Consider the following 14234-nt stretch of genomic DNA (forward strand, 5'->3'; position numbering starts at 1 on the left):
GACACACCCTCATACCTCTCACAGTCATAACAAATATGTGTGTAACGAAAAGGCACATGCTTGTTTTACACACACACCATCACCAAACAGGAACACACAAAGAGGTACCCAAATGTACACACAGGTTCTCATTCTCCAAGGCACACAGAGACACAGGTGTATTGGACAAGCAACCTACTGGTCACAATCACATACAAATACAGATGCACATTTACACATATACTCAAGCAGGGACACACACTGTCCCCTCCCCCTCAACAGTCACGGGATCTCTGGAGGGTAAGATTGCACCGTATCCCTCTCCTTCCCTCCTCCCCTTAGGGTTATGACAGATCTTGCCTAGCCCAGGAGGGACCATAAAGGGATAAGAGGGCTCTGGCAGCAATGCGGAGTAGAGGCAGAGGCCAGGAGCAGCAACCCTGCCAGGTAGGTTCCTGAAGCTCAACAGGGCCCTCGTGAGTGTCCCCTGTGCAGCCCCTACTCAGAGCTACCTCAGTACTCACCGCTGCTCGTCCAGAGCTGGGACCGAGGAGAGGCAAAGGAGAGGCTGGGCCCTGCTCAGCTGTGAAGGCAGCACGGCTCCCGCTTGCTCCAGGCCCGCCCGCCTCTCAGTCCCTCCTCCAACGCCCCCCCCAACGCGCCGCTCAGCAGCGCTAATCCCCCCACCCCCTCCCCTCCCAGGGCCCTGAGTCTCTGAGGCTGTCAACCCTTCTGGTCTCTAGGTCCCCACTGGGCTCTCCCGCCAACCTAGGACCCACCCTAGACGAGGGGGAGAGCATAGGGACCCCCCCCGTTTTGTTCGCCAGACCCTCACATGCCCCACAACACTTGTGTCCAGGTCCTCTCGTCCTCTGCCTCCTGAGCCACACGTAGGGCCCAGCTGCACACGCGTGTCCTGCTCCAGACCCCACGCGTGTCCCCAGGAGGCTGCCACATGACCTGTTACATGCCACACGCGCTCCCGCCCCCACGAGCACGGGGCCGAGCAAAGCACACGGTAGGGGTGTACACCGGACCCGCCCCCTAAACCCAGAAGACCAACTATGGAAGGGAGGTGAAGATACACGTCTTGAACCCTTCGTCGTCTCAGACCCAGGTGACCCAATCCTGACAAGCCACCCAGGATGCGGAAGGAGGGATGTTAAGTCAGACTTCAGGAGGAACTTCCTCGCTACCTGAGTTAGTTATCCTTCCCTCCCAGGGGTAAGAGATTAGATGGGATGACCTCGAGACTGGAAGAAGTGGAGGACAGGCACCCCTTGTGCCCTTTGCCCGGGTAGAAGGGGGTCTGGTTATTTTAAGAAAGAGCCTCACGAGTTACTATAGCAACTACTCCTCTTGGTTAGGCTAGGGAGAGCAGATGATAACCTCTAAAGGAAGGGGTCGGTTTGGGCAGTCAGGGGGAGCGAGGACGTGCGAGGCGGGGGCGCGCGGGGCTCACCGCGGGGAGGGGTGGCGCGGCTTCCGCGTGGTGCTGAAGGGGACAGCGCCAGATTTGTTGTACTGCGCAGGCGCAGAGGTGAGAACAAAGCGGGGAGGGGGAGGAAGGAGGCGCGCGGCCGGAGGTGGTGCGCGCCCACATGGCTCTATCTTTGCAGAGATTGGTCCTCCCAGCTACCCCTTCCCTAAGGCTGAGGAAGAAAAGGAAGCAAGCCCATCACCCAACTTGACCCTCTTCTGGTCCTTTCCCGCTGCTGGCTTCTCCATTCTTGCTACATTGAGGGGTGATAGAGCGTGGAAGGGATTCTGGGAAAACCAGGATGTCTGGGTTGTCTACCCGTGTCTTGTCTGATCCTGGCCAAGACGCTTTCTCTCCAGAACCTCGGTTTGCGCATCTTTAAAATGGAGTGATAGGACAGACCTGCCCACCTTGAAGAGATGCCCAAAGTCCTGATAAGATAGCGGATAGAAAGCAGTTTAAGTTATGTAGAGTCGGCTCTAGCGGTAGCACAGAAGGAGGGTGCAAATCTGAGTTCTTCACATGCCCCTTCACCTACCCCTTGGATGGTGAAGAAATCAAGAGATTCCCCAGGATGGGAACTGAAACGATGACATGGGGATGTGGTAAAAGGGAAGCCTGGTGGCTGAGTTCAGAGCTCTGGATCGTCCTTGTGACACAGTGAGCCCAAGCCCCAGATCCCACAATTAAGGCCAGCCAAGAAACAGTACCCCTGTGCTGAACTGAATACACATTTTTCTCAGGATTCTGAACTTCTAGAGAAAAAGAAAGGGTCTGAGCTGAATAGCGTCTCCTAAGTCTCTCTAGGCAAAAACCCGGCCCACACTGTCTGGAAGTGGAAGAGGATGGACAGTTTTGTACTTCACAGTTAACAAGGAATGAGAGGTTTGAATATGTTTGCTTAATGAAACGAAAAAAATTCCAGCATCACACCATTTATTTGTTCTTTCAGTAGTTGTTAGGCACCTACTGCGTGTCAGACAGTAAGACCCTATACAGTTTTCCCCCATTTTTTAGGACAGAGGACAGAGAGGAGGTCCTCGGTAACCCAAGAGTCTTGGCTCCGCCCCTTCGGTTTTTGGCTTTTCCTGCTCCTTCCATCCCTACTTCACTTAGAGGCTGTTGCAGGCCCATGAAGAACGCAGAAAACAATCTTCGTCCACCGCTTCTCCAGCCTAGGGCTTTGAGCCCTTTGGCCGAGAAGGCGAGGTCTAATGTTACACCTTTAGTCTGTTCTCTCTCAGTTTCGGGGTCCAACCGGAAAGCTTTTAGAGACGATCCTCAGTGAGACGGCACTCGATTGAATCGGTCTGTCTCTACAGCCCAAAGAGGCGGGCTCGCCGCAGCAGCTCCAAGGCCAAAGCTAGAGTTTATGTTACTGAGCACGCGCACTAGACAACCGATGGAGCCACCAATGGAGCCGTCCGGAGGGGAGCAAGAACCCGGAGCCGTCAGGTACCGAGCACTGGAGGGGCCGAGGAAGGAAGAGATGCCCAGGGGAGGGAGATGAGCCTAGGCTGGGCCTGAGGGCAGCTCTTGGGAACCCCGGTGCTGGAGCCTAACGGAGGCGGACTCGCAAGTAAACAGCGGTCCACGGATACCAATGCCTCTTTATCCTCAGACTCCTGGACCTGCCCTGGGAAGACGTGTTGCTCCCACACGTTCTGAACCGGGTCCCGCTGCGCCAGCTGCTTCGGCTGCAGCGCGTTAGCCGGGCCTTCCGTGCGCTAGTACAGCTGCACCTGGCCGGGCTGCGCCGCTTCGATGCCGCTCAGGTGAGCCCGGGGTCGAAGACCCGCCCCATTCTGGGTACCACCCCCGCCTCGTCTCTAGCCCAGCCCCCAACTACGCCGTGCACCCTTCGGGTCCCCAGATGCAGCCAGGCCTGCCTGGGAAGCGATCCACGCAGCATGTAGTAGCCCCAAGGGACGAGCACTAGGTAACGACTCAAAAGGGAGCGTGGCGTCTCTCCTGGGAGGGCAAGTGTCAAGCCAAAAGGGTTGTCAAGAAAGAACTCAGCGGCGGATAGGCAGCCTCTGTCCCGCCCCCGGGACCAGCTGAGGGTCCGGTGCCTCTCGGTCCGCAGGTGGGTCCGCAGATCCCACGGGCTGCATTGACCCGGCTACTGCGGGACGCCGAGGGGCTGCAGGAGCTGGCGCTGGCGCCGTGTCACGAGTGGCTATCGGACGAGGACCTGGTACCAGTGCTGTCACGGAATCCGCAGTTGCGGAGTGTGGCACTGGCCGGCTGCGGGCAATTGAGCCGCCGCGTGCTAGGAGCTCTAGCCGAGGGGTGCCCCCGCCTGCAGCGCCTGTCGCTTGCGCACTGTGACTGGGTGGACGGACTGGCGCTACGCGGCCTAGCTGACCGCTGCCCCGTCCTGGAGGAGCTGGACCTCACTGCATGTCGTCAGCTCAAGGACGAGGCCATCGTGTACCTGGCGCAGAGACGCGGCGCCGGCCTCCGCAGCCTCTCACTGGCGGTCAACGCCAATGTCGGGGATGCAGCAGTCCAGGAGTTGGCTCGGAACTGCCCTCAGCTCGAGCACCTCGACCTCACTGGCTGCCTCCGCGTCGGAAGCGACGGCGTCAGGTGCCTGGGGGTCGGTGAGGTGGGAGGAGGGCAAATCATTCAGCCTTGTGGGGGAGGAGTGGGCTTTAGTTGTCATAGACCGAACTGAGAGTTCTGGACCTTCCTGCTAACCAGGGCACCCCCAATGTGAACAGAAAGGCCTCTAGGCGTGTCTACGCCAGAAAGCCCAGTTCAAAACTCTTGAGCTAGCATTAACACGTTGGGACATTTCACACACAAAGTCGCCTTCTGGGTTTTCTTCAACAAGGGGAAATCCTACAGTCCGGGTGGAGCTGAGGAGCACATCTCCCCCCTCCCCTTTTAAGAGACAGCAAACCTCCAGTTGTTGGCCTGGAATGTTTGATCCCATTCAGGCCCTCTCCCTCGGATAGGAGAAAAAAAACAGGAGGGAAAAAAAATGTCCTGAGCTGCGGGGAGACCTGGAATTTGCTGGAGCCTGCAGGAGGCTGGATGCGTGCCTCCTGCCTCTAGCCTCTCCCCCTCCTTCCTCAGGACATTGGCAGAGTACTGCCCAGCACTACGCTCTCTGCGGGTGCGGCACTGCCACCACGTGGCTGAGCCTAGCCTGAGCCGCTTGCGGAAGCGTGGTGTTGACATCGATGTGGAGCCTCCGTTGCACCAGGCCCTGGTGTTGCTGCAGGACATGGCGGGCTTCGCACCCTTTGTCAACCTGCAGGTTTGACCCTCCTGCCAATGAGAGCACAGCTGGACTGTGTGGCTGGGCCTGACACTGAGCTGTAGGGAAAATGAACTGTGGAGACCTCTGGTGAGAGGCCAGTGCCCTGCCCCATCCTGGAACTTCAAATAAAGAGCTTTTTACTCTCTTTTGTCTGGTGCTGCCTTGTTGGACACAGGGAATGTGAGGTTGGGGAATAAAGGTCAGACAGGCTTAGTATTCCAGCCATGAGGCAAAAATGACCAGAATGCACTCACACCTTCCTTGGGCCATCTTTACTGTGCCCTTGGAGGCAGGTTTGAGAGTAGGTTAACACTGTAGAACAACAAAGTAGAGAAGAGGAAAAAGAAGGTGACAGGAGTAAGGGAGGCCCCTGTGTGGGGGTGTAGGGCTCCTGCATCCCTCTGGGATCTGAGCCTAGAAGGCTCCAGCAGAGTCCAGCCAAGTGCCTCAGTGGAAGCGGTACTTCCTGGCCGGCTTGAGATTGATATATGTGGCCTTCATCTCTTCAGCCTCAGGGTTACGCACATCTTTGAATCGCTCTCCTTTGGTGCTCACCACCTGGTTGTCAATGTATCGGATCAGCTTCTTGGGGGCCTGTTAGGCAATCAGGTAGTGAGTAGAAGAAGCCAGGAGTCAGTCTCCTGACTTCACATCCCTAGCTGCCCCCAACCCTCTTACCTCCTTGGGAGCCATGGGTCGGTGAATCTTCTGATCCTCTGCACTATCCACCATCATGTACCTGCCAAAAACTAGATGGCTGAAGCTCCTGCCACCCTAGGAAGACTCTTCTGCCCTGCCCTACCCAGCCCAGCCCAGGCTCACTTCTGCAAGATGAAGGACTTCAACTCATCTTTCTGGGGGCCCCTGAGGCGCCTAGGTAGGTCCTGTGGAGAGGAAAGGTCTCATGTAGATCCAATGGCACCAGCAGGGAAAACAGATGGGAATGAGAAGGGGAGGGGTGCTTAACAACAAGCCTAGGCTGTGTGGGTGGGAGGACAGGGCTAGGATGGGATACCTGACTGGGGCCATCCCAGGCTGGAGACCCCTCTTCTTTCCCCTCTACCAGCATCTGCACAGCTTCTTCCAAGTCGCCCCGTGCTTTAGTCAGCACCCACTGGGCCTGCTCCATTGAACAGGTAGGGAACACCTCCAAGAGTACATCCACGCCCGGAAGCAGCTCCTCCTCAGCGCCAGCTGCCTGTGGGCACAAACATTGACAAGAGGCAGCACTTCCTCCTTTCCCACCCCCAAGGTCCCTAATCAGTATCCTCCTCTACTAGTACCTCATTTTGGGTGTCCCCAGCAGCAGCAGGAGACCTGGCCTCTTCTTTGCGCTTTTCAGGCCGCTGCAAGGACTCTGGGGAGATGGGAACCTGAACTTGGATACAAGAGCTCTGTGGTTGCAGGTTCTCTTAAAAGAGGTAGAGAGGGCATCAGGTTTACCAGGGGCGTGGGGGAAGGATTAGGAATCCCCCAAGTGTCTGAATCCCAGACTCACCTTTGTTCTTGGCATCACTCAGCTGCCCAGAGAGCTTCTTCATCATGTCCCCTATTGTGCCCCTAAAGGAAGAGGAAGGCAGTGAGAGGACTACTTTGCCTACCCTGCACAACCAGCCATTCCCCCATCCATTTAGCCCCTGCCAGGCCTTACCTGGGAATATGGGCAAAGCCAGGCACATAAGCCTCCATCATCTCAGTGAAGGCCTCCATATCAAAGTTCTCCTCTGATGGTCCTGAGGGGCCCAGCTCCTCCAGGACCCCAAGCACATAGGAGAAGATAACTTCATCCAAGCCACTGTAGGAAGAGGACAGGACAAGCCCCAGGTAGGACACTTTACACTTGTAGTACTCCCACCTAGCCTGAGACTCCAGCCTTTGGCTTCATAGGGTCTATGAGTTAGATCTCTATCCTTGAAGGCAAAGAGTATTCCCCTCCTCCTCAGAGTTTTGGTTTTCCATCCATCCAATAAAAGTAATGGCAAGATGTCAGGTAAGGCCACCTCAGCAAATCAAAATCAGCCCTCCCCATCTCAGGAACACAGTCAAGTGCTTTCCACCCATCTTGCCACTGGTCAGGCCCCAGAGCACCGCCTGGCAGCCACAGTCTCAGCCCTGGCTGGTTCTCTACCTGAGGTCGGCCTCTGGGAGGTTTGTCTGGACAAACTCAAGGAGTGCTGCACTGACGATCCTCTCCAGCTCCATGATCTTTCCTCTTCTGAAAGGACACAAGACAAAGGATTACCAAGCGCTCTTATGCCTGCCCTCACTCACTGGGCCTGGGGCAGTGGCTCCTCCCTGCCCTCCTGCTATAGAACCATCTGTTGAGTTGCCCTCCCAACTTCCCCAAACAGTCACAGCCCCTTCTACTACCCGTGTCTACCACCTCCAGCTTAAGGCAGGACACAGCATGGTCTCCAGAAAGCCTCCAGAAAGCTGCCCCACCACTCCCCAACCTTCAGCCCCCCATTTTTCCCCATCCCTCATACCATTCCCCAACAGCTAGCCCAGACCCTCTGGTAAAAAGTCAAGGTCTTAGGGTCACATGCCTCCTGGCTGAGGAATCTCATAATTGAGGGAGCACTTGGCCCCCAAGTCTAACCACAAAGGGCTCCATTGTCTAGCCACCCACCCTCTGCACAAAGGGGCTTTTCTGGCTCTGGGACCTAAAAAGAAGGGAGAGTCTTTCATGGATTCTCTCTTGCCCAGACCCTGCCCTTCTAGCAGCCTGGCACTGTCTAGAAGACTTTGCATCCTCCTTCCCCAGGCTTACAGAGCCCCATAAGCCTATAAGATCTGGCCCTTGCTCACCTCCCCAACCTCACCATCCCTCCTCACTCCTGCCCCACAGCCTCCTTTCTGTTCCTCAAACCTGTTGAGCATCTTCCTGCCTATACCTGTAGACATCTTTAGGGATCATTCCCTCACTTCCTCCAGAGCTATGCTCAACTGTTAACCTCCTCAGAGAGATCTTCTACCAAAACTAGTTATTTTCCATAATACCCAACCCCTTACATGTTATTTTATGTTTATTTGCCTAATATCTGTCCTAGAGAATGTACTATAAGCTCTAAGAGTAGAGGAACTGTCTTGATCACTGATGTTAGACTCAGCACCTAGGAAAATGTTCATATTTAATGGGTACTCGGTAAATACTTGTTTACTTAGTTTGGCTCCATCTAAACACTTCTGACTCCCCCAAAGACTATTTAGGAGTGAGAGACACAGAGGTAGTAAGGAATGGCTGCAGACCCATAGGTCCAGATGTCAGTTCATCCTCCCATTTGAGGCTCAGAGATATCTCACCTTCTACCCACCCTAAACTCATATCTTCCCAAATTTGTGCATTTCCACTCCAAGTCACTTCCTCCTGTTTCACCAGCTCACACCACTCATTTTGCTGCAGAACATGAAACTTGGGGATTGCCCTTGATATTGCCCTCTCTCACCCACATCTGTACTCACTAAGTCCTATCAAATCCAATGCTTTATTATTCTCCATCTATCCACTTCTCCCTCCAGGCTGGCTTCTATTCCAACATCTTTACTGGCATTTCTCAGGCTAAGGTTACTAGTTACTTTTTCAGGTTTCAGGTCTAGCCAAGTTGAACCATATGAGATTGCTAGTTTTGTCTGGTTCTGGGATACCAAAAGAGAGAGCACTTTCTTATGGTTTCACCTAACATTTGCCCTTTTGATAATACCAACTATGGTTTTTGATACATCCCATTCTCCTGTTTTCCTTCTTTCTCTCTAGCCATTTCTTCCCTGGTTCCCTCTTTGCCCTCTTCTCTGCCACTCTTCTCAGGCTCACAGCCACTTCTCTCTCCTCACTCTGCACACCCTCCCTCTCTGGAAGATCTCACTGGGCCCACATTCTTAAGTACCAACTTTATGTCATCAATTCCCAAATGTCAAATCTCTAATCTAGTCTTCTTCGACCTACAAACTTTTGTCTCTATCTCCATGACATGGCCAAGTGCATGTCTTACAGGCATCTCACACTTAACATGTCCCAAAATAAATTCTCCAGTTTTCTACTCCTTCAGGTCCATCCTCCCTAAATGTATGTATAGGCATGCAGCTATTTGTGGGAGGCCAACCTTATGGGTGACTGAGTTACACTCCCCAGCTGGGTGCTGAGGCACTCAGTCACAGAAATGGGTGTGTCTTGCTACAGCCCCATGGGTGAAGCTATGCTCACCTTTTCCTTTGTAATATAACCCCTTGCCCTGTTTAGGATAGAATCTTCCATGGAAGTGCCTTGTGTGTGTCCCCTTCTCTTACTGTGCCCTTGGGTGTGGGCTACCCAGGTGTCAGTCAACCTGCTGACAGTGGACATCATGAAGATAGACTCAGCCCCCTGAAACCTGACCCCTTGCCTCATTTGAATAGCTTCTCCTCAGTAAAAGGGGTCAGCGCATACTCTCGCGCTCTTTCTGCAGACCCTTAAGGTCAGAGGAGCCGTCACAGCAACCCCAAAGAAAAAGGTATTTGTGTCTCTTGTGTGGTTATTTCATGCAGCCCAGTTAGCCCAGTTTAACTAGAGTGACCCCTGAGCCTTTTAGTCGTGAGAACAGAAACCCGGCAGCTATTCCTGCCACAGGTCTGGAAATTATCTTTGACAGCATCTTACCCTTTACTTTCCTCTAGCCAGTCACGAAGCGCTGACCATTTTCTCTTTACACATCTACTTTTCTCCTCTCACTCTTGCTTTCAAAGAGGTTTCTAACCCTTCTCCCCACAGCAGTCCCTGGATCATGCCCCTCTACTCTGGCCTGCTTTCAGTTTGTGAACATTCAAGCCCCTGATCTTCTAGAACTGGTATGATCGCTACCATTTTATACCCTCGTTACAAACAACGTTTTTCCTTACATAGCAGGACCTTTCACAGCTGTGGTTAACAGATTATAGGGACAATGTTTAATGTTTCTTACAGTTGTTTCATGAAGGCAGGGATTCTACACCCAGCTTATTCACCAGTACATATTCAGCACCCCCCATGAAGTAGGCACTCAATAAATATGTATTCACAGATGAAGAAAGTGAAGCTCAGTTAAGGTTTAAGTCCAGAGTTAGGTGTATAGCTCAGTGATAAAGCACTTGTCCTGGATTCAATTCCCAGTACCACCACCAAAAGAGAGAGGGAGACAGAGAGAAAGATTTAAGTCTTGGTCACCCCTAGTTTAGTGCCTGTTCTAAGGTCTACTTGGGATGGGGATATTAAGACTTCCAATTGAGTTGGGACAGGGCTACCATCTATGATCACAGTTGCCTGCTCCTCTAATCAGTAATACAGAGCTGCTGTGAGAGCACAGGGTCACTTTGGAAAGTAGGAGTGAATAACTCACTTTACAAGGAAGATGCCTACCTCCTGCTTCAAAACTTTAGCCATGGGCCCCCAGGAATTGCAAGATAGCTCAGGCCAGGCATACCAGATCTCTTCGAGCAGCTTCTCTGAGGGGATGACCCTTCAGAGACTTATTACCCTCACTCCCTGGTTGCTATCAGCAGTCTGGCAACCTCTGTTGGTCACACTCATGGTTGCTGCAGTAAAGTCCAGTTTCTAGGGAAAAAACTTCTCCGAGATATGTTTGATGTCTTTGGGTTTCTAACCAAGGTCTGGGGGTCAGGGAGTTGTTATCGGGAAACTACTCATTTTCCCCAAATGAAGTCTTCTTTGCCTAAGCTTTTATCCTGGCTTGTTATTACTTCCTGGGGGTTCCCAAATCAGGGACCAATGGTTGAAATGTGACTATTATCCTGTCCTAAGTTCTGCTTAAACACTTCTGATGATGGTAAAAAGTTGGCTTGGCACTTACGTATTGTTTACCAGGCATTGCTAAAAGCACTTTACGTGTATTAATTTTACATAATTCTCAAAATAACCCTAAAATGTAGACACTGAAATTATCCCATTTTACCTGAAAAGAAATAGAGGCACTGAGAGGTTATTTGCCCAAGGTCACAGAGCAAGCTAATGGCAGATTCACACCCAGTTAAGTCTGGCTCCAGAAGCCTCACTGTTAACAACCACACCATCTCTCATGATGCCAATGGTGTGGTTCAAGCCTATATTATGATCCTCTCCTGCCTAACCAGCTGTCTTGAGTATTTTAGAATCTCTGCTCACACCATTCTCCCTGCTCAGAACATTGTTTCCTCTGTCTCTTCAAGTCCCATTCTGCAGGACTCACTTCCTCTCTGCAGCCAACCCTGACTACCCCATCTTCCCTCCCAGATTTGGATTCCAAGGGCCAGGCACAGGCCTGCCTGTTCCAGATGCTCAACAGAGATTCTCTTGGCAAGTTAGACTTGAGTAAGAAATATCATGCTGCTCCTTTGGGCTAGGGAGGTACTCAAAGTCGAGGGGAGCAGGCCTTGTGGGAAGAGGAATTCTGGACATCGGTGTGGAAGGAGTCCTGGGGAACTCAGAGAGGCAGCACGGGGGCATCTAGCACGGAGGTCTATCACTGCTTCTTCCAGCACCTACAAAGCCTTGCTCCTGGGGTCCTAGACCCATAACGAAGGCCCAAGAAGATACTGATCACCTGATCCCCAAGTCACGCCTTAATGGAACCAAGGACATTGAGGGGAACAAGAGATTCCACCATCCACACTCAGATGGGTGTACAAACGGGTGGTGGGGGTGTGGGCGGGAGTGGTGCACAGGAAGTGGGATCGCAATGATGGCGGACCCTGGAAGCAAGAGCTCCCTGAACCCAATAGTGGGACACCGTAAGCGTCCGAATAGTGGGCCTGAGGGCACAGGGATGGGGTTACAGCCCTGGGGGACAAATGAAGGGGCAGGCCTGCACAAACTGGATGTGCCTTGCTACAGGCCACAGCGAAAATCAGAAATGGGAGTCTGGTGGCCCCGGGGAAGGTGCCGTGGAGAACACGTAGGACGGCAACCTGGGTTATGCTCTCCGCGACTCTCCTAGCCCGGGGCCAGGGGCTGGAGGGGAAATCACCTGCTCCGTCGGGCGCCGCCAGCGATTTGTCCCGCGCGATGCAGCTCTCATCCCCCAGCCCCACCAACGAGATCAAAGGCGGGGCCTAGAGTGGTTCGCTTTCAGCTGTGCCGAGGTTGCCATTTTTGAGAAGGGCAAATTGCCCGTAACAGGGCGGAGCTTCGGGAACCTATTCTCAAGTGTCCCGGGGCTTGGGACCCGCTCCCGAGGCGGCCATTTTTGTTGCGGGAGGTCTCGTCAGTGGGTGGAGTCACAGTGGCAGGGACATTAACCTGCCTTGTTCCTCGCGTCGTCAGCCCGAAACCCAGAACCTTTCTGTCACGCCTATGTTCTTCCTATCCACCTTATTTCCTCGCCCCCAGATCCCCACCCTGAAATTCTGTAGTTTTCCCCTTAGGACTTCCGTGTTTTTCCTGCCCTTCCACAGTCTTCGGGCTCCCTGGTTGGATCTGGTGGCCCAACTGCAAGGCCTGGTGTTCTTCCCCAAATCCCACAGTCTCCACCCCAGTTTCAAGCCCTGTCATTCAGTCAGTTTTTAGGGACTGACTTCTCCACTTTGTCTTTCCGATCCTTTCACAACAGCTATTTCTCCAATATCTCCCTGTGATTGGTGGTGGGGGTTACGGGATTTTGGGAAGGTGGTACACAGCAAGGTCCCCGTGGTGAGGGTGGATCTGAGCCCAGATTCAGGATGGCCTGCAGACTATACCCACCACCAGTGTCCTATGCCCATGTTGGCAGGGCTACTGATCTAGGACAGTACAGCTGCACGCTAGGACCCAGCAAGACCTCAGCTTCCTCTTTCTGTTCCTGTCTCTGCTTCCCCGGACTGCCCTGTGGAGAAGCCCACAGTCATCCCTTCCTGGGAACCTCAAAAGGGAAAGAGTTCCCTTGGACTGCGATTAGCTAGTCCATCCTAATCACCAAGAATGAGCCCCTTTCAGTGTTAGTTCCCTTGTAGGGTACAGAGGACTCTAAAGCTGTCCTTGCCCTCTGGGAGCTTATAGTCTAAGGGAGAAAGTCCCATCCTCTCTTCTCTCCTAGGGACAGGGGCAGTACCAAGATAAGGAGAAAAGGGATTACTGCCCAGGCTTACCACGCTATACCTTACCACAGACTCCCTCCTCCCCAGAGCAGGATCCTCTGGCTTCAGAGAAGAGCAGATTGTTGGTTATTGAGAGGGAACGAGGAAGGAGGAGGTAGGAGCATATTTGGCCTGGTTTCTCCCATAAAAACAGGGCCACTGCCAGCCTGAAGCTGCTGGGGTTAATGAGGGATGGGGTGACAGCCACTTTGAACTCTAACCAGACAGGCCCCTGGGAAGGGGGTGATGGGCACCCCTGTCAGCCCTAGGCCTCTGCCAGCCCTTCCCTCCTCATCCTCCACCCTCCTGTCCATTGCACAATGCTGATGACTAGCCCCTTACCACCCGGCCCTTACCACCCCCATTCCCAAACTTTCAGGTTTCCTCAGTAGAGCTACCCCTAGTTCTGGGAGGAGACCCATACAGCTCTTTCTGATGCTGTGCTTTCCCCCTCCCCATCTCCTGATTCTTGGATATCAGAAAGAATTTCCTGAGCGTTTAGGGAAGTGTAATGGGAAAGCTCTCTCAGGAGGAACCCCCTCCATTTCCAATTCAAACTCTGGGAAGACCCAACTCTGTACAGCAGGGGTCAGGTTCTGGAGTCCAAGGAGAGGGGCAGTGCCAAGATAAGGGGGAAAGGGATTACTGCTCAGTCTTTTATTACTATTATTATTATTATTATTTAGTTGTAGATGGACACAATACCTTTATTTGTTTTTATTTCTATGTGGTGCCGGGGTTCGAACCCAGTGCCTCATGCATGCTAGGCAAGCGCTGTACCACTGAGCCACAACTCCAGCCCCACTGTTCAGTCTTACCACCTGAAGGTGGTAAGGAGAAAGGTGAAAAAGGTGGACCAAGGAGAGGGACCACCACCAACACAAGGACATACAAATTGCAGGGGGCGGGGAACTCCATGGAACCCTTGCCCTGCTTGGGATTCCACAACTGTCCTCATTTTAAATCTCTGATTAGATCTAAGTCTCTCCATCCCCAAGAAGAGAGCTGACTCCCCTTGCCCTTAGAGTGCTGCTTCACACCACATAGAGAGAAGGAGGTGGAGTGATGTCTCCCCTTCGCATCCCTCAAATGAATTTTACCACTAGTGCCTGGGTGCAGGGTCCTCCTTGGCTGACAGGAAAAGCTAGGAACCTATGCTGAAGCTTCCCCTGGCTTATCAGTCCCCCACCATCTTGCCTCAGAATGAGGAATTGGACTTGAATTCAGCATCCAAGGCAGATGTTCCAGGCATTAAGAGCAGAGAAAGAACCAGCAGGCTGATCTCAAAGGGAGTGTGAGAGGGTATGGTCAGAGGCTTAGATGAGAAAGGAGACCCTTGGAAGAATGGAAAGGGTCCCCACTCTGGCTTAAGGTCAGAAAGGGCTCTCTGGGCAGGGTGCCTAACCCTCCCACACCTTCCTTCTTTCTCAGAAGAGCCACATGGGGTGG

General features: G+C 53.1%; 2 protein-coding genes across 3 annotated transcripts; one reads left to right on the forward strand and one right to left on the reverse strand.

Annotated features, from left to right (window-relative positions):
* Positions 1-2748: 2748 nt before the first annotated feature.
* Positions 2749-4875, forward strand: Fbxl15 (F-box and leucine rich repeat protein 15). Its single transcript, XM_076834552.1, has 4 exons — positions 2749-2914; positions 3081-3234; positions 3546-4051; positions 4544-4875. Exons 1-4 carry the CDS (start codon positions 2832-2834, stop codon positions 4731-4733), a joined length of 933 nt encoding a protein of 310 aa, XP_076690667.1. The 5' UTR covers positions 2749-2831; the 3' UTR covers positions 4734-4875.
* A 100-nt stretch (positions 4876-4975) lies between these two features.
* Cuedc2 (CUE domain containing 2) lies at positions 4976-11829 on the reverse strand. 2 transcript variants are annotated; one of them, XM_076834557.1, is made up of 9 exons: positions 11702-11829; positions 6859-6945; positions 6382-6525; positions 6229-6290; positions 6014-6087; positions 5746-5928; positions 5553-5614; positions 5409-5469; positions 4976-5324 (listed from the first exon to the last, which is right to left on the reverse strand). In XM_076834557.1, exons 2-9 carry the CDS (start codon positions 6930-6932, stop codon positions 5178-5180), a joined length of 807 nt encoding a protein of 268 aa, XP_076690672.1. In that variant the 5' UTR covers positions 6933-6945; positions 11702-11829; the 3' UTR covers positions 4976-5177. The 2 variants fall into 2 exon arrangements, with proteins under 2 accessions (XP_076690672.1, XP_076690671.1); XM_076834556.1 differs by having other exon boundaries at positions 6014-6141.
* Positions 11830-14234: the final 2405 nt, after the last annotated feature.

Source organism: Callospermophilus lateralis, chromosome 15 (genome assembly GCF_048772815.1).
Source record: "Callospermophilus lateralis isolate mCalLat2 chromosome 15, mCalLat2.hap1, whole genome shotgun sequence".
NCBI lineage: Eukaryota > Metazoa > Chordata > Mammalia > Rodentia > Sciuridae > Callospermophilus > Callospermophilus lateralis.